The 20,824-nt window shown below is 44.0% G+C and overlaps 1 protein-coding gene across 1 annotated transcript in view; it reads right to left on the bottom strand.

The window, feature by feature from the left end:
* The window catches only part of LOC138751020 (spectrin beta chain, non-erythrocytic 5-like), a 39,168-nt gene that overhangs the window by 11,726 nt on the left and 6,618 nt on the right, over positions 1–20,824 (bottom strand). The window contains exons 6-13 of the mRNA XM_069913120.1: positions 20,068–20,280; positions 18,589–18,785; positions 17,992–18,196; positions 16,439–16,633; positions 7,578–7,733; positions 5,980–6,197; positions 2,366–2,555; positions 1,680–1,856 (exon numbers count right to left, since the gene is read on the bottom strand). Coding sequence (XP_069769221.1) covers positions 1,680–1,856; positions 2,366–2,555; positions 5,980–6,197; positions 7,578–7,733; positions 16,439–16,633; positions 17,992–18,196; positions 18,589–18,785; positions 20,068–20,280 — 1,551 coding nt within the window. The remainder of the gene's footprint in view (positions 1–1,679; positions 1,857–2,365; positions 2,556–5,979; positions 6,198–7,577; positions 7,734–16,438; positions 16,634–17,991; positions 18,197–18,588; positions 18,786–20,067; positions 20,281–20,824) is intronic.

The raw sequence follows: 20,824 nt of genomic DNA on the forward strand, positions 1-20,824 counted from the left end.
AACAGGGTCCAGTGGTTCTCAACCTTTTTCTTTCCACTCACATCCCACTTTAAGTAATCCCTATGTGATTAGTAAGGAATTGTTTAAGGTGGGATGTGAGTGGGAAGGGAAGGTTGAGAATCACTGCTCAAGACCCAATTGTTACTGAAATATTTTGCTTGAGAAAAATTGCCATTGGCCCATTTCCTTTGGAGTTATGAAACCGTGCATATAACGAGTCAATTAGGTATGATTAAAACAGTGGTTTTCAAACTTTTTCTTTCCACCCATGTCCCACCTTAAGCAATCCCTTACTAATCACAGAGCACCGATGGCAACTACTGGTTAGACCAAGTAATAGAAAACCAACGTTCAGTGTTGAACAATTGATTGCAAATATCTCTGAGGGACAATATTCAGACAGGCACAGTTTAAACAGGAACTGTGAGTATTGTTTTATTTGGCCAAGGTGGACAAAGACTGAATATTTTTCAAGAGATAACAGGGGTTGATAAATTTGATATCCACATGAATTTTATGAAATCATGTGACAAGATTTGTCATGGCCGATAGAACAGAAAAGAGAAAGCCCAGGGTCCTAAGGGAAAGTTGCAAATTGGATCCAAAAACCTGCTTGGTAGTATGAAGCCTAATGTGGACAAGAGGTTTAGTGTGAGAAAAGCTGGATATAGTGGGATTCCTCTGGGCTCATTGTTTCATCTCTCCATTTTCTTACTGTATATTTCAATCATTTGGACAAATATAAATACCACAGTTAAGAAATTTGCAGGTGTTAGCAAATATTGCAGGGGTCGGGAGTGGATGCTTCCAGCCAATGGGGCAGCACTGTTAATGTAATGCTTAGCACAAAGCCATTACAGCACCAGCTGTGTGTCTAAATTAACAGTGAGAAAGAAGGATGCTATCATAGATAGTCATAGAGAAATAAGGCACAGAAACAGGCCCGTCAGCCCATGGAGTCTGCACCTATCACCAAACACCCATTAGTATATGAATCCCCCATATTATTCTCTCCACATTCCCATCAATTTCCCCCAAATGCTACCCTTCACCTACACACTGGCATACAGCTATCAATGAACCTACCAATCCATGTAGCTATGGGAATGTGGAAGGAAACCAGAGGAAACCAGCACCCAGTAATGGGGAGAATGTACAAAGTCTACACAGACAGCAACCCAAGGTCAAGATCGAACCTGGGTCTCTGCTATGGTAAGACAGGGACTTGGTCTGCTGCATTACTCTTACACTTTCAGTCTTTGATAGCCTCTTCTTTTCTGAAGTCCGCACCTTCCAATTGTACTTTCCTCCACAGACTAAACATAGCCCCTGAAGTTCCCTTTGAATTTATCAGGTGACAATGTTGTATTTAGGACCTCAGCTGAGACTTCACACAAATTTCCCTTCTTGAATCCTCTTCTCCTTTCAGTTTCCCTTTCTAGAAACAAGATTCCCATTCCTGTCCAGCCTTTCCTGAAAAGGTACTGCCTCTCAGTTCAAAAAGCACATTCGCGTTATCAACAGTGGGCTTTGAATTGTGACACCTCCTGATCTATTGAAACCCCCAGGGTAGATCAGTCAAGCCAGAGCAGGTTGCTGAATGTAAGGTCTGATTTTGTTATCCATCCTTCAGGGAACCAAGGAGAACCACAGTGGCCGGCCGTTCCATTCACACTTACCCCATAATTATTGGTGGTAATGAGTCCTTCTTTGGAGCCCAGCCAGGCAGCCATTAGCTCAATCTCCCTGAGTTGTGCTTGTCTCCACAATTCCTCCTCGTACAGAGCTTCTTGCTTCTCCCACTTTTTCAACACCTGATCCATTTGCTCAGACATTTCATTCAACTTCTCGTCGACCTGACGATGGAAGGTCACAGCTTCACATTAGTGGGCTACAAGTTTATTGTCAAGTTTGGAAAATCAGTTCATTTTGCATGCAACCAGTGAGTCGACCCATTCATGGTACAGTAATTAAAACACTAGACAGGAGTGCAAAGTTACAAAGGGAGATCAGCTAGAATGGAGCAAGGGCAACGTTATTTTACCAATGTGAGGCTCGTCCAGGAGTCTTTTAACAGCGGGAAAGAAACTGTCCTTGAATCTGGCGACACATAATCTAACAAATCGTGAATCTTTTTCCTGATGACTATGGGCTGGCAGCTGGGTGGGATGAGTCATTAGATATAGTGACCTGGGAAATGAGGAGATGGGGGAGTAGAGCTGTTGAGGTCTATGTAAAGAGTAGACCAGCTGGGGGCAGCCTAAAAATTGTCACCTTGCTCCGATCAGGAGGTACGGTAAAGGATGACTCTCTTGGTGGTGGAGGAGGGGCAGGGAAAGGTCACAGGTCTATCAGGGGCTTTTACCTCTCTCGAAAGGATGTGCCTGTTCTCTCTCAGCTCAGTTCCGATTGCTTGCAGCTCCTCGTATTTGGATCTCTGTTTGTCAATCTCTCGCTTGTACTCCTTGTGACGTTTGCAGAGCTGCTCGGCACCCATAGACCCCCTGGCCTGCTCCTCTGTGTCCAGCAGCGTGTCCATCTCATTCACCCAGGACCTGAATGAGGCAATAAGCTTTCATCATGGCTTTTGTGGTAAAGGGGATACTTGCATCATGGCGACCAGAGGTACACGAGAGCTTGAGAATTAGGAGCAGGAATAGACCATTCAGCCCTCAATGCCTTTCATTGAGTTTTGCTACACTGTACCCATAACTCTTGAAACTCTTCATATCCAAATACCTGTAGACTTTTGAATGAACAAGTTGGAAGGAATGTGGAGGAGATTTATCAAGATGTTGCCAGGTCTGGAGAGTATGAGTTACAGGGAGAGGCTGGATAGACTGGGTCCTTATTTCAATTGAAGGAGGCTAAGGGGATACCTTATAGCAGTTTAATAAAACCATGAGGTAAAGTGAATACTCAGAGTCGCTCTCACTAGGGTAGACATTTCTAGAACTAGGGAACATAAGTTTAAGGTGAGGGGAGAGATTGAAGAGGGACCTGAGGGACAACATTTTCACTCAGAGGGTGGTCCATATCTGGATTGAGCTGCCAGAGTAGAAGTGAGTACAATTTTGATGTTCAATAATAATTTGGACAGATATATGTATAGCAAGGGATTAGATGGGCCAAATGTAGGCAAATTGGACTAGCCCAGAATGACAGCTTAGTCAGCATGGCCAGGTTGGGCCAAAGGGCCTGTTCTGGGCTGTAAGACTGATGAAGAATGAGGCTCCATAGGCCTCCAGAGTAAAGAATTCCAAAGATTCGCCACTCTCTGAGTGAAATCTCTCATCTTTGTCCAGCGGACTCTCCTGACCCTTTGGCTGCCAGCGTGACCCCTGCTCTGGGCTCCTCAGCTGGCCAAAACCTCTCTGCACTCAGCCCGTTGAACTCGATAAGCAGCAGACCACGGAACAGAGGCAACGACTTTTGTCAGGATTATTCATCTGGCCAGAATCAAGCATCAACAACATGGTGTCTGAGGAACTACTGAGCTCAGCTGCTGTGCCTGTAGATCTGAGCTGGCTATTCATTTCACCTATTGCTGCCTGGCACTGTTGAACATGCTGGCCATTGATTCCTGGAACACTTTGGTCTCTGATCTTCCATCCACAGAGCAGATCTCTTTTCTCTGCAAAGAAATTCCATTGGTCTTGGATCTATGGTTTCTCTCCTTTCCAGCCCTCATTTTATATCTTCCTCATTGCTGATGGTTCATCATCTTCATCCAATTCCTCCATCAGAACTTTATCCCATCCTCTCCCAATATCCCTCTTAATCTTGTCCCATTGTTAGTCCCTCCACCTCTCCATCTGCCCTACTTCCGATAGAACATTTCAGCCCCTCTGTCTTATGGATGTTTTGTTGTCCTTTGAGAAAAAGGTGGAACCCTAACCCCCTTTATTGCCCCTTTGGGCTGCAGTTAGTGTTGTAATGTGCAGAACAAGGCAGCAAATGTGCACAAGTTCCGATTAAAAACTGGTCAACATGTTTTAACAATTTTTTTTTTGGCCAGGACACCAGGTAGAACTCACCCCCGCTGCTTCTAGTAATGCTCTTAATGTTTTATATCCACCTCGTAGAATCTGCTACAATGTAGCCTTACTTTAATCTGGCACGTTTGTGAATCCTGGACTGGGGCAATGCTTCAATCTATGCAGAGGCAAGCCGTGCCATTAAGGTGTGACTGACACAATTCATGTAAGAAGGATGACTAGGTTCTAACTGTTTTGGCCAGTAAATGAAATACAACCATTTATCATTAAATAGATTAAAGCTGGTTAGAAATAGGAAAATTACTGAAAATAAAATGTTCAATATTAAATTTTAGGCTGAAATGTATGTGAGTACGTTGCAAAACAATGTTAATGAGGTAAGGCTGAAAGATACCACAGGAGGTCCCAGAGGGATTTTCCGAGTTAAATGGACACAGAAGAAGCATAAAGTAAAATTGACAGGAATAATGTGTAATGCGCGTTCCCTCAGGATCGAGGATGACCTTTCTGCTGTGGCTTTTGTGTTCTTTGGTGGCTGCTGAGGTTAAATGTGGAAGCCACAGACCTCCACAAGACAGGGCAGGAGGTGGCTGCTTTTCAACTACATTTCTTACTGTTCAGTTCAGGTGAACAGTTTCAAGACTTTAATGTTTATGAGCCCAGTTCCAACTCCAAGTATGTCAGCATGTAAATGAAATCTTATCACCTTATGCATCGTAGAACAACTGAACCCCAGCAAAGAGAAGATATTGATCTGAAGGACAAGTTGATGAAAATGGAGAAAAAAAATTAGGTCAATGAAAGTAGATGGTGGCACATAGGTCAGAGAGATAGTTCACTCTATTGAGAAAAAGTGGATGCCTGTAGGTGAGGGCATTGATAAAGATCTAATTAAAAAAGTTAAGAGAAATATTGGTCAAAAGAAACGACTTGTGAAGCACAATGGAAGGCCTTGAGGATTGGTAGGATTTCAAAGACCAACAAAGGTTGGCTTAAATAAAAATGAAGAGGGAGAAAATTGAATATGAATGAGAGTAAACTAGAAACAGATTATGGGAATTACAATCATGTTTAAAAAAAATAGCAATTGCAACTGTAAATGTTGGTCTCTCAGAAGCCGAGACAGGAAAGGGGGATGCAATACAGGTCAGGAAGAAAAATAGTTTGGCACAGACTAGAAGGGCCAAAGAGCCTGTTTCTGTGCTGTAAGGTTCTACGGTTCTAATACAACGGCTGGGAAGCCTTGTAAGAATCTTGTAGAACCCACACCCAGTACCACGTACAGTTCTGCCAAATTATTCCAGACAGGTTACACAGAACATTGCACAGCACAGCATAGTGCAGCACAGAAATAGGCCCTTCAGCCCACCACATCTGTGCTGAACATGCTGCCAAATTAAACTGAATCTCCTTTCCCTGCACTTGATCAACATTCCCTCCCCATTCCCTGCGTACAGTATGTGTTTGTATAGAAGCATTTTAAAGTGTGGGCTTGCATCAGAAGTGTGGCAGCGTGGATTTCTAGAATGATGGGGGTGTTGAATTTTATTGAATGGTGGAAAATGCTAAATAGTATATTTCTGCCTGGACTTCTCGTGCCTTTATGGTTCCATTGTCCTGCCATCTTAATGAACTGAAGACAAATCTCCAGAAGTTGGAGTCAATGGGATGAATGACTGCTGTGCTGTATTCAGGCAAAACATTTCTCCAACACCAAGTTTTGATAATATTGGTAAGAAAAAGGCTCTTTCACCATCAGTCACGATAAATCCCATTGATTGCCAAGAGTCTGTCCCTCTTCCATTGGATGAGGTGCAGGAGGATGCCAGGAAGATGGACTAATGTTGAGGCCATGGGATGGAGAGATGCAAGCTCAGATGAGGTCATCTCTATGATTTTAGTGTCCAGCTGGACTTTGGTCAACTTCTAACTCAGTAAATCTATTATGCAACATGAGGAGCTACTCTTGCCTACCACGTACATGAAAACCCTGCATTCACTGACGTAAGCCTGGATTTGCTCAGCTTCAGTCAATTTCTCTTTCCATTCCCTGGCTTTTTGATGCAGGCTGTCCCACGACATCACCACCTCTTTTAGACGCTCTTGCAGGTTCTCCTTGATGTGTGGGTACATCTGACCCAATCTCCTAGCTTCTTCGCCAATTCGCTCCACCTCACTGCTTATGGCCCCCAGCTCTCTCTGTAAAATGAACAGGATCATTAGGCAAAACGGCATTCGTGTCCAAGATTCATTGTCTGTATCGATAAGAATGCAAAATAACCTGCTAAAGATGGATGAATGTAAACCTCCCCAATAACCTCAAAGGATCATTTGTTATGTGATATCTTAATTAATGTCATATGGAAATCTAAGTAATGATAAAGCTTGCATATAAAACCCAATGATTAAAGCCCATATCAATCTAACTTTATGTATAAAACCCGTATCAATCAGACTTCATAAATAACCCAATGATAAAGCCTGAATGTGAAATTAAACAACATTAAAGTCACATTGGCGCTTGTTTTAATTCTGTTCCTCAGCCGTCACTCATTCTTTCCCCAGCTGAACCAGCTACTTATAGCCTATTTAAACCTAAGGATATTTATCAATCCATGCACTCCTCTTCAGTCACATTCCTTATCTCCCATCCTTGCCTTCAACTACCCATATTTCTTTTAGACATTATATTGCACTCCTGGCTCGTCTCACACCTTCTGGATACGAGTTTAACTAGAACCCTGCAGCTCATTTCCTAACCTTTCACTTTTGTACAGATCTAGACAAGCAGGTCAGGTCTTCAGTGGAACAAAAACCTGTGAATTAGTCGATCAACACTCGTATTGAATTTTCTGCATTTCTACATCCAGGGACTACCACGGGACTGGCCACACCAGATTTAGTCATAATTATTGAACCAAATTTAATTGAACCTTGAAAAGAAGGAGGTCATTTATATAATAGAGATCAAAATATGACTGAATTTGACGCAGAATCTGAGGCGGTGAACCACATCAAAGCTGATTGGGTTCTAATTTACGTCAGGCAGTTTTCAGCATGGATCGGTTGCCTTGACGAAGGGCAACTCTGAAACTTCTGTTATGTCAGTGGTTCTCAACCTATTTCTTTCCACTCACATCCCACTTTAAGTAATCCCTATGCCATTGGTGCTCTGTGATTAGTAAGAGATTGCTTAAGATGGTATGTGAGTGGGAAGGGAAGGTTGAGAATCACTGCTCTAGACCCAATTGTTACTGAAATATTTTGCTTGAGAAAAATTGTCATTGGGCCATTTCCTTTATAGTGATGAAATCGTCCACACAACGAGTCAATTAGGTAGGATTAAAACTTGGTTTTCAAACTTTTTCTCTCCACCCACATACCACCTTAAGCAATCCCTTACTAATCACAGAGCAACTATGGCATAGGGAATACTTAAAGTGGGATGTGAGTGGAAAGAAAATGGTTGCGAACCACTGCATAATGTATTTTTATCTTTGCTATATAAAGGACGCTGTTTGACCTGGTGAGTTTCTCCAACACTGGGTAAATAGAAGCAGGCCCTAATCCATCCCTTACCTCCACACCTTCATGCTGCCGCAGCAACGTTTGGACATAATTCAGATCATGACCAAGGTCATCTGTGCCCAGCATGCTGCCCTTCTCCTGGATCCAGGCCTTCAGATCAGACACATCATAGTCGAATCGGTGGACCTGGAGTGCTGCTTCCAGATTCTGGAGAAAGGGGAAGCAGCCAGTTAGAACGACAGCACTTCCCACCTCCCAGTGACAGCTTTGAGATATCGGAATAAAGAATGATCATTATCATCCAGAACAGGCTGAATAAGAAGGGGAAGACCACAGTGAGTTTCAGTTCTAGCCCATCACAGGCACTGACCTTCCGGCCATCGAAGACATCTCCAAGGCGGCAGCCAACAACACAAGGAGCTCCAAACACCCTTGCACTCTCTGCTCACTGCTGCCTTCCGGCAGAAAGTATAGAAGATGAAGGTCCAGTACTTTCAGGTTCAAGAACATTTTTTTCTCCAACAGCTATCAGGCTCTTGAACCTCTCAGTCACCTAAACCATAAACTACTCCAGGGCCAACTATCTGCATGACTGACACAGCACATTGTTTGCAATCTCAGTCAACAGTGGCTATTTCATTGTTTTTAATTTAGAGTTTCACTGCAGTCACAGACCCATCTGGCCCACTAGCCTGTGCCACTCAAATGCATCAACTATCCTACAAACCCTGAGCATCTATTTATTTTTAATAGTTTATTTAAGTTTTTTGACCATACAAAATTTAAAATGACAACTGTAAATCTAGTATTTACTCCATGATGGTTGTGCCCCTCCCCCCACCCACCAAAGAAAAAAGCCCAAAGAGTAGATACAAGAAAAAGTAAGTAAAGGAGAAAAAGATATAGAAAAAAAGAAAGAGGAAAAGAAGCAGGATGGATGGCTGAAAAGTCCCACGCACTACACAGATCATTGGTTGATGTTCTATTCAATTTTCTTTGGAGAAGATCCACGCAGGCCTCGAGGGTTAGGCAGAACACAATTAAAGATTTACACTTGAAAATTGTAAATATGGATGTCAAACTTGTAAAAATATTTCTTAAGTTGTAGGTAATCTTCTCCAGGGGAATACAACTATGCATCTCTTCATTCTTACATGCCATACCTCGATGTGCATCAGACTTCTATGCAACTGCTATACATTTTCTATCCACTGCCAGCACAATTTTAAAAAACTCTATTTCATGTTTAGATGGTTTCAAATTCAGGTCTTATCCCTGTAATATTACCCAGTAAAAATAATTCTGGGTTTTGTGGAAATTTTATTCCTGTAATCTGCTCTAAGACATTTCCAAGACCTACCCAAAAAGGGCTCATTTTAGAATATTAACAGGTTGAATGTAAAAAGTTCCTACCTCTTCACCACATCTAAAACATCGGCCTGATAAGTCTGAATTTAATTTATTTAATTTCTGTGGTGTGTGTTATAATTGATGCAAAAAAATTATATTGTACTATATCTTACATTGATCATATTAGTCACACGATCCTGACATAGTTCTGACCAGATTGTTCGTCAATTCTTACATTTAAGTCTGATTCCCATCTCTGCCTGGACGTGTGAGCCCCTTGTTTGGGGGTCCCCATTTGAAGTAAGAGATACATGGCTGAAGTAAATTTCCTTGTCTTTCCCTTTTGAATCAGAGTTTTCACATCACTACAGTTTGGTTTAAAACATTGTTGGCTCAATTTATCTCTTATCTACACTCTTATTTGAAAATAGAAGATTGCGTTGTTAAGAATTCTGTGCTTATTTTTTAATTGTTCAAATGACATCAATTGTCCATGCTCATAACAATCTTCAATGAGACCAGATTTCAAAAAATTGGCTGCCCATTGTACAAGGTATAAGCTTATTATGAGCCAGATATTGATTGTGTTTTAACAAAGGGGTTACTAACTTCACATTCCATTTATATATATTAAGTCCTCTGCCATTCTCTCTCCTATTTTATCCAATTCTATTTTCACCCATGTAGGTTTACCTCCTTCCTCAAAGAAGAAAGTAAGAAATCTCATTTGAGCTGGTTGATAATATTTTTTTAAATTAGGGAGTTGTAAGCCTCCCAGTTCATATTTCCAAGTTAATTTTTCTATAGAGACCCTCGACATCTTACCTTTCCTAAGAAATTTTCTGAAATATTTATTCAACTCCTGAAAGAATCTCTGAGATAATGGTTTGGGCAGTGATTGAAAGAGATATTGTACTCTTGGAAAAATATTCATTTTAATACAGTTGACTCTTCTCATTGGTTTAATCCTTCTTCAATCATCTTGAGTAAAAGTAAGTAATTCGATTTGTATAAACAAACCCTGTGCATTTAGATATTATTTTCTCTTCCTTTTATATTTATTGGATTATTTTTTTTCTCTTTGCGGTATCTTATATGTTAATTATACTGAAATTGCTGTTTCCGTGTTTTATGTACTTGGGAAGTGGTAGTAAACTAGACCCATTGAATCTGTACATTGTATTTATGTATATGACAATAAACCTTAATTTGTTCATTCTGTTAATTACTGGGTAACCAATTAATGGATAGTTAGACTTAAGGCAGATGAAATTATTTTCTATGACTGGTTGGAGGTTGCCACAGATATGATCCATGGAGAATATCAGGGCCTATTGGGTATAATATCATGGAACAGGTTGTTGCCTCATTTCTTTCTTCTAGCCCTGTTGTGTGGCACCATCACAGACACTGATCATCCTAGCACACTATTAAGTTGTGGCCAGGCCATACTCTGTATGTGTTTCACCTTATTAATCTCACAGCACTGTTTGAAATCTTCATACAAACATTCATATGTGTATGAAAGAGCAATATTCATACAAACATATTAGTTAATCAATGCAGACATCTATGTGAAGCCACTATCATAAAGGACCCCCATCACCCCAGTCACAACCTCTTCTCATGGCTACCTTCAGGTAGAAGGTACAGAAGCCTGAAGACCAACAGCTTTAGGTTCAAGAACAGTTTTCAACAGCTCTCAGACTCTTGAACCTCCCCTTGGTACACTAATTATGGACTGCTCCGACTACACAGAAGGACTGTCTGCACAACTGCAAGCCCATTTATTTTTGCATTAGGATTACTGTGAATATTTATTGTCTCTTAATTTAATTTGATTAGTTTACTATCATTGTTTGTCTTTACAAGTACCTGTTCATGAGCAACAAGTAAGAATTTCAGTACACTGTTTGATGTGTATGGCAATAATTGTCAGATTCTTCCTCTCTGGGGACGCTCTCCTGTACACATTACATGTGTTCCATAATTCAGTGAAACAATTTTGAGTCACTAGTTAATTGTGCTACTGCTGTGTACTGTTTGCTGAACTAGTGTCACCCTGAGTGGGATGAAGCAGCAGCAAAGAAGAAATCATCTCTCCCTCTGGGGAAGTTGTAAAAGATTCCAATGCAACAGGTGAAGAGGTGGGGCTGGATAGGTTGGGCTTGTTTTCCTTGGATTGGAAGAGACTCATAACTTGATTGAGGTATAAGCAGAACAGATGAGAGACTTTTCCCGCTAAAAAAAACTAGATGCCATAGGTTTAAGGTAAGGGGTAGAAGAATTAGATAGGATCTGAGGAAGAATTTTTTTTATCCAGGGAGTGGTTGGAATCTACAATGCATTGCATTGGTAGGTGGTGGAGGCAGTGGCTCCCAGAATATTTGAGAAGTATCTGGATGAGCATTTGAATTATAGACCAAGTGCTGGGAAATGGGATTAGTATTGAGGATGGTTGGCTCAGACATAATTGATGGAAGGACTTGTTTCTCTGCAGTGTCAACATGACCCTGTGATTTTTGGGATCTGGCCATGCACACTTTGACTGATGCATTTCCAATATTATAACAGTAAGTACAGTTCAAACCACAGCATTGGCTGGCTGTAAGGTACTCTGGGACTGCAAGACCCAACTGCAGTTACTCGATTTCACCAGTGAGGGAAGCCAAACACCACCATACGGAACAAGGCTTTGGGCTGGGACCTGGCAGGACAAAAGCTGTAGATTCAAGCAAAGACTTATTGGAGGAACTCTGCAAGGTCAAACACCATTCACGTATTGAAATGGTCAGTCGATCTTTCAGGTAGAGACCTTTTGTCGAGAAGGGGGTGATATTACATATATGAAGGGGAGAAAAGCTGGGGAAGGGGCCCAGAGATGATAGGACAGAGATGCGGGAGTGGAGAGACATTTGGAGGGCGAGATCATGAGGAAGGGAGCAATGGAAAGAAAGAAAGAGATGGGGAAAAATAAACACAAGAGCAGGTCATGAAGAAGTGGAAACAGTGGAACTAGATAGGAGTGGGGTTAGTTAAAATGAGAAATCTCAATGTTCGTGTTGATAGGTTTATCACTGCCCAGGAGGATTATGATGTGTTGTTCCTCAAGTTTGAGGTTGGCTTCACCCTGACAATGCATCAGGCCCAAGAATGATTGGGAAATTGAAATGGCAGGCTACAAGTTTAGACTCACACACAGAGTGTAGTAGGTGTTTGATGACATGGTCACCCAGTCTGTGATGAGTCTCAATGTTGTAGAAGAGGCCACAGTGGGTACACCTAATGGAGTGTATCTGGTTGGACCATGTGGATACGCGCAGTGAGCTCAGCCTACTCTTGTCCACACGACTGACCCATGACTGTATCGCCAGATCCAGCTGCAACAGTCTCATCAACAGTAGTTGCCTCATCATCAAAAACAATGAGTTGCTTTACAGAGAAGAGATGGAAAATCTCGTGAAATGGTGCAAGAGTAACAACCTGAGTTTCGATGTGGACAAGACGAAGGAGATGGTCATTGGCTCCAAAAGGACCAGGAATGACCACCCTCCACTGCACAGCAACAACTCCGTAGTAGAGAGAGTGGAGAGCACCAAGTTCCTTGGATTAATTTAATTATTGACCTTTCGTGGACACTCAACATCTCTTCACTTGTCAGGAAGTTGCAACAGTGACTGCACTTCTAGAGAAGACTGAAGTGGGCAAGGCTACCAGGCACTATTATGTCAAGCTTCTACAGGAGCTCTATTGAGAGTGACCTAACGAGCTGCATCACAATGTTGTACAGTTGCTGCAGAGAAATGGATTAGAGGTCAATCCACAGAACCATAAGAGTGGCAGAGAGGACCCCCCCCCCCGCCCCATCATCTTGATCTACCGGGATCCTTGACTGAAGAGGGTGTGCAAAATCATTGAGGACCCCTTCTACCCTGCACACAGCACCTTTCAGCTGCTTGCATTGGGGAATAGGTACAGGAGTATTAGAGCCAGCACCACCAGGCTGAGCTTCTTCCCAAGGACAGTGAGAATGCTGAATGACCAAAGGACCTGCTCACACTAACAATCTGAGACTCTCATATTCATGGAACAATATTTATTTGTATAGACGAATATTTGTCCAGCATATCAATTGTTTGTTGTGCGTCTGCGCTTTACACGGAGGACCAGAGAACACTGTTTCATCAGGTTGTACTTGTGCAATATGATGACAATAAACTTGACTTGATACTCGAGCCCTTTTCCCACTGGCTAACCTGTAAATTGAGCATTCAATGAAGGTTAAAGAAGGTGTTTTTGCCATTCACACTGGAGCACTGTTAACCAGTTCTCTGCATCCTTTCACACACACCACCAGGCATCCCCGGGGAGAGGGGGCCCTATTCTCCACTAGTGACATCTGAGAGTCGCATCCACTAATTATGATCTTGTATTTAAACAAAATTAATCATGCCTAATTATAACATAATTGAGCATTATGTACAGCACAGTATGAGTCCTTCAGCCCCTGTTGTGTTGACCTATATAAACCTTCATAAATTTATAAAAGACTTTGGGAAAGTGATATAAAACTCATAACCACACAATTAAGACCATGGGAATGTCAGGGATGAAATACATGCATTAAGTGATGGCGGACCTGCCGTCCCAGAATTCCATGTGGCAGAGAAACCCCTCCGTGAGTGCTCCGTGCATAAAGCCCTTTCACTGCCACACGGAATTCTGGGAGGGAAGGTCCTCCAACGCTCGATGTATGTATTTTATCCCCAACTTTCCCATGGACTTTACAAGTTGTTTTACTGTGCTGTACATCATGCATAATTATGTTATAATGATTAGGCAAGATGAATTTTGTATAAATACAAGATCATAAAACATTGATTAGGATTTAGTAAACTGAATACGTTTATACTTTTAAAATCTTTTCTTTCCTTCATGTTCCTGAACTTACGCAAAAATGTCATTAACGCATCACTTCTTTGTCCCTGGATAGTCCATGTCCCTTTTACATTGGGTTAATTGGCACGCATCGAGTCCACGCTGCTGAAGATCCAGCTGCGCTGGATGGGTCACGTCTCCAGAATGGAGGACCATCGCCTTCCCAAGATCGTGCTATATGGCGAGCTCTCCACTGGCCACCGTGACAGAGGTGCACCAAAGAAAAGGTACAAGGACTGCCTAAAGAAATCTCTTGGTGCCTGCCACATTGACCACCGCCAGTGGGCTGATAACGCCTCAAACCGTGCATCTTGGCGCCTCACAGTTTGGTGGGCGGCAACCTCCTTTGAAGAAGACCGCAGAGCCCACCTCACTGACAAAAGGCAAAGGAGGAAAAACCCAACACCCAACCCCAACCAACCAATTTTCCCCTGCAACCGCTGCAACCGTGTCTGCCTGTCCCGCATCGGACTTGTCAGCCACAAACGAGCCTGCAGCTGACGTGGACTTTTTACCCCCTCCATAAATCTTCGTCCGCGAAGCCAAGCCAAAGAATTGGCACGCAGGTGTCTAACAACCCCAGGGATGATACTACCTACCGAGGCAGTCTATCCCCGACATGATTTAATGCCTGGGAGGCGATTAATGAGCGTCAACACTGGCCCCTTAACCTGTATATTGGCTGTTAAATACTAGGACAAGGTGCCAGAGTGAAAGTGGCTTCTGCCTCACCTGGAAGCTCTGTTTGTGGCCCTGGATAGAGGTGAATGGGAAGATGGAGGGACAGGTTTTGCATTTTCTACGGTGACAATGAGAAGTGCCTGAGGGGATAGGTGGGGGGGGGGGGGGGAAGGGATGAGCAGAACAGGAAGTCTCAGAGAGACTTGTACTTGTTGAAAGTGGATGGGTTGGAGAGGGGAAGATGTGGGTGGTGATGGGATTGTGCTGATGTTGGTGGAAGTGTCGGAGGATAACGTATTGGAAGTGGAGGCAGGTGGTGCTTAAAGTGAGGACCAGAGGAACTCTGTCCATGTGCTCCTGAAGGGGGGATGGGGGTGGGGGAAAAGAGGTGCTGAGTACAGAAATATGAGAAATAGAGGAGATATACAGGCAGGTTTCTGAAACTGATAGCACCAGAGCATGTGATTACGTTATCTTGTCCACTGAATGATGTTCCTCCTTATTAACAGTCAAAGGAATAATTTTTGCCTCAAGTTATTTATCCATCCTGAAACATCCAATTACTGAGATTAATTACTTAGTGGAGCACGCAGCAAGAAAGGTCTTTCTAAACACAATCGCATTGTTTGATCAGGTCCAGTTTTAGCAGTAGCTGGTGCATGAAGTGCTGGGAGAAATCATTCAAATAGACCCAGGGAAACCAGAGTCTGAAAAGCAAAATATTCTTCAAAACAAACCACTAAGAATGTTGGAAGGAATCTGTGGTTCAAGGAAAAAGGATGCTAATTTTTCAGGTGGAAGGGTAATTGAGTTGAAACATTGCTTCGTCCACAGTGCCAGCCCGCTGAGCATTGTCTGTTTTCAACCCTGATCTAAGGAGGCTTGCTTCGATTTGTATAGTGTCAGTGGGCTGCGAAAAGCAGGAAATAAGTGGGAGATGGTCAAATCCATTACATTAACTTGGTGACACACACACAGACACACAGGAAGTGGACAAAGACACACATCCAACACACAGGGAGTGGACAAAGACACACATCCCGATACACACACACACACACACACACACACACACACACACAGGGAGTGGACAAAGACACACATCCCGACACACAGGGAGTGGACAAAGACACACATGCACACACACACACACACACACACACACACACACACACACACACACACAGGGAGTGGACAAAGACACACATCCAACACACAGGGAGTGGACAAAGACACACATCCCGACACACAGGGAGTGGACAAAGACACACATGCCGACACACACACACACACACACACACACACACACACACACACACAGGGAGTGGACAAAGACACACATCCAACACACAGGGAGTGGACAAAGACACACATCCCGACACACAGGGAGTGGACAAAGATACACAACCAACACACAGGGAGTGGACAAGGACACACATCCCCACATACTCACACACAGGGAGTGGACAAAGGCACACATCCTGACACACTCACTCACAGGGAGCGGACAAATACACACATCCTGACACACTCAGGCACGGAGTGGACAATTACACACATCCCGACACACTCACACACAGGGAGCGGGCAAATACACACATCATGACACACTCCCATACAGGGAGTGGACAAATACACACATCCCAACTCACTCACACGGAGCAGAAAACACACACACAAGGTGTGCAGAATGGACAAATGCACAGACCCCAATGCAATCACATCAGGGAATGGAAAAACACTCACATTCTAGCAAACTCACTCTCATAGGATTGAAAAGACTCTCACACCCAGACAGACTTGATCTCAGACACACACATACTCGCATCCAGACACACTTGAGCCCAGACACACTCACCTGCAGATACTGACTCACAGGGGAACAGGCAGCCATACACCCTGGTAATACAAGAACTTCAAGTCAAATGCACGAAACATCTCACCTGTGCCCGATTTCTGGCAGCTTGCTGAAGTGTGTTCCACTGCTGGTTCACCTGATTAGCCTGAGCTGTGATCTCCTCCGTGAAGCTGTGGCACTGTCTCTTCAGGGATGTAACCAGCTCGTGAAAAGCAGCCATTTTGTTGTGGCCTAGGCCGCTGAGCTCTTGCTCCAAATGCTCAAATGTCTTCTGCAGAAGCTGCGGAAGGAGGAAGCACAGAGAGGTCAGGTCACCCAGCCCCAGTCCCTCCGGCCTTTCCTCTGACCTCTGCTAAAATGTCCAACCCCTGTCTTTCCCAGTCCGCATCTTAAAGGAAAGCTCAAGTTAGAAGCAGAAATTGTCCTGTCACTCACTTTTCCCTATTTCACCACACTCTTCATCTGTTAAAGGGTCAACTCACAAAATGTTAAACTAAGAAGTGACTAATTTTTCCAAATTTCTCAGTACTCTATTAGAACCATCCAGAACAAAACATTCCAAAAGCCTGTAACTCCAAGTGCTGCCAATAACCCTGAACTCTCACCAATCACTCAGTGTCAACCCCAAACTCTGCTCAATACCTGCCCCAGCAAACGATCATGGTGTGTCAGCCATCCCCCAAACAAGTTAGTATCCGTGTACCCCCAACCCAGCCCTGCATCGTTACTGCCACTGAAGCAGCTGTGGAGCTAATACCATTACCACAGCCTTTGTATTCCAACTCCCACACCTGGTCCCCCACCTCAGCCTCTGTCCCAGTCACCTGCTCCTGTCCCTGCCTCAAACCTCAGTGTATCATCTCCCACCCTCACCCCATCCCAGTCTCTATCGCAGACTCCGACCCCAACCCCTTCCCCAGCCTCTATATCCCTCCCACCACTAATTCTGCCCCAGCCTCTATGTCCCATCTCCCCCCTCCCACTTGAACCACCCCAGCCTCTGTACCCCAGTTTCCTGCTCCTATCCCCACCCTAGCCTCAGTATCCCACCTCACCATAACCCATCTCCCACCTTTATCCCTTGCCTCAGACCCCATGTCCCTACCCATACTTCTGCATCTCTTCCTTGAGCTCCTGCCCCACTCCAGTGTCCCAGCTGCAACTTCTCCTCACCCGTCCCCAGCACCAGCATATCTATTTTCTAACCCAGATGTCTTCCCCAGTTGGCCACTAATCCCAGAGCAGGAAATCAATTTCTCTGGTAGAAGTCCAAGAGTCATGTGGTACTGTACGACTCAGAGAAGAGAGGGAGAAAATAAGGCCACATAATGGTGCATGCAGACTGTGAATATTAAATTAAATTACATTAAAAAATTTTATTTACAGCACTGTAAACGCTGATACCGGCTGTTTAAACCCATCCCACCCAATTCCGGTACACCTACAACCCCGTACATTTTGGAAGGTGGGAGGAAACTGGAGCATCCTGAGGAAACCCCACACAGATACTGGGAGAATGTACTTACAGACAGTGCTAGTTTCAAACGTGACACGCTGGCTAACCACTACGCTAACTCTTTTGTGATCATTGGTTCCAACAGTCAGGGCTGCAGGGTTTGAAGGTGCTCCATTTCTTACCTCCACGTCTTCCAGATCTTGGCCGTACTCCTGAGAATCTGCCAGGCGCTGTTTGCTGGATAACCACGTGGCTATTTCCTGCACCTCCTGTTCAAAGTGATAGAGCTTGTATCGGTCCAACAGCGTCTTGCGCAGGGTTTCTGTCAGCAGCAGGAGCGTCTCGTACTCACTCTCCACATCCTGGAGCCGTTTCATTATTGTGTGTCTGCAGGCAGATCAGGACAATGATGGGTCAATCTCACCACCCCTTACACTGCAGGGCAGACCGTCATCAGATCATCACCCCTTTCACTGGTGGCCAGACCATCATCAGATCACCATCCTTTACACTGCAGGGCAGACTGTCATCAGATGTCTCCCTTCACACCCTTGCGCTCTTACTGCAGTGCTTGCTGGTACATTCCCACTGCAATGCACTCTGCAGATTCTTGATCCGTCCCTTCTGCTGGTCAAGGTATTTGACATGTAGTACCCTCTTCCACTTCCCCCTGACCTTTCCTCTTCTCTCTACCTCCAGTCCCCAGTGATAATTAAATCAAAACTAGATTCCCCTTGCTTGAGCAGGTACCTCCTGCCTGTTGAACTCTTGGGTTGTACCTCTCAGGATGGTTCATGCTGGACAGGTTGTTCCCTGATTCCCTCAGTTTGAACATTCTGGACTTGTAGCTGGCCAGGTCCAAGTCGATGTTTTCCAGCTGCCGGAGCAGGGCTTGTGTGGTGTCCTCATCTTTCCCGTAGTCTGTGCTCTCCAGCAGTGGTTTCCTCTCCTCCAGCCATAACTCTGCTTCCATCAACTGTGGCGGGCAGAGAAGAATGAAAGTGCATACTTACTGAGACCATTGCACGGATCATCGTGCAGACTAGCTGGTGGACAGAGCAACATTTTTTGCTGTGCATGGTGGCCTTGAGCTGATCACCAAGCCAACCTACTGCGGTGACCTGGACAGAGAAGGAAGTGCCAAGTTGCTACATTGATCTGACAGTGTGTGGGTCATAGAATCATGGAGTTAGTCATACAGCACAGAACAGGCCCTTTGGCCCAATGTCCAAGCTGACCAAGGTGGCAATCTGGCTTAGTCCCATTTGTCTTCAATTGGCCCATAACCTTCAAAGCCCTTCTAGCCCTTGTATCTGTCCAAATGTGTTTTTATCTTCACAATTTTACCTACTTCTATAGCTTCCTCTGGCAGCTCTTTCCAGATAAGATTTGTCCCTCAGATCCCTCTTAAATTGTTCCCTTCCTCCCTTGAACTAATACCTTCTGGTGTCAGAATCACTTATCTTCCTATACTCCAGGGAATAAAGACCCAGCCTATTCTGCTTCAAGCCCAGTCCAACCCAAGGGCTGGTAAAATCCTCATGAATCTTTTATGCATACTATCAACCTTAATGAGAACTTTCCTATTGATGTATAATTAGAAATATACGCAAAATTCTTGTACATCTTGTACAACTCCTGCACTCACTGTCTTGTTCGATGAAGACAAATGCCTTCTTCACCACATATCAACCTGAGTTGTTATTTTCAAGAAATTGTGCACCTGTGACTTAGGTCTCTCTGTTCTACAACACTCTCCAGGAACTACTATGTACTATGCAAATCTTGCTGTGGTTTGAACAGCACCTCACTTGTCTGAGTTAAGCTCCATTTTCTGTTCCTTGGGGCAGCTTCCCACTGATCTACATGCTGTTGCACACTTGAATATCCTCTCTCACTGTCCACAGAACCACCAAGTTCAGTGTCAGAGACACGTGGTTGAGAAAATGGATGTCACTAGCTAACTAAAGGGGCAATCCCTTCAAATCCTTGGAGCGTCAATTTTGCATCTGGGATGGGAGGTGGAGGGGATGCAAGGGGAACATAGAAGGGCAGAGATGGGTCATTTCAGCTATGATTCCTGAAGAGGTGAGTTGATCAGATTGCTGATATTACCCAATTACCACCTGATGATGTTTCATTGGTTAGTGACAAGATTACTCAGACGCTTATTGTTTGCCGTGGTCATTGATGCGATCTTGTTTGAGATCTGTGGGTAGAAGTGATTACATTTCTCGCTGACATCACCAAGTACCCACCTCAGAGAAGAAGAGTTGTGCTGCGTGCACCTCTCTCAGCAACTTGCTCCTTTTCTCTGCTTCTTCTTTCAGTGTTTCCACGGCATCCTTCAACTCCCATAGTCGCTTTGAAATCTCCCGGGAGCCGAAATGCCCGCTCTTTGCAAGGTTCTTCCCCATTTCCAAGACATCGTTTATCAGGGAATCGTGGCAGCTGATCTCATTCTGCAAAGCCTAGTGGAGGATAGACCAACAAAGCCATAACTTCTTCAGTAACAAAGAGGGCCGAGGAATGATGGCATTCACATTCTTGGGATGTCCCAAAGCTCTTCACAGTGAATTAATTATTTTTGAAGAGAAGCTACGACTCTAACGAGGCCAAACTGTAGCCGGCAAGAAATGCAATGCTGGAGAAACTTGGCAGGTCAAACAGTGTTCATTATATCGCAAAGATACATAACCAACGTTTTGGGCTTGAGCTCTTCATTAAGGTATAGAAAATATTGGCAGGTGTCCAAGTAAAATGGTAAGTTTGGGGAGGGGGGAAGAAGCATGGTCCAAAAAACAGGAGGTAGAGAAGGGAGGGAAGAGGGATGATTAGGTGAATAGAGAGGGAAAGGGGGTGGAGAGCTGAGGGAGAAAAGACAGGGGAAGGGCAGGGAGTGAGAATGAAGAGTAGGCTAGCAGAAATTGGAGGTCAATGCTAATGCCACCCAGCTGGAGAGTTCCCAGAGGAAAGTCAGGTGTTGCTCCTCCAATTTACGAGTGAACTTGGTGG

Source organism: Narcine bancroftii, unplaced genomic scaffold (assembly GCF_036971445.1).
Source record: "Narcine bancroftii isolate sNarBan1 unplaced genomic scaffold, sNarBan1.hap1 Scaffold_607, whole genome shotgun sequence".
In the NCBI taxonomy this organism is placed as follows: domain Eukaryota; kingdom Metazoa; phylum Chordata; class Chondrichthyes; order Torpediniformes; family Narcinidae; genus Narcine; species Narcine bancroftii.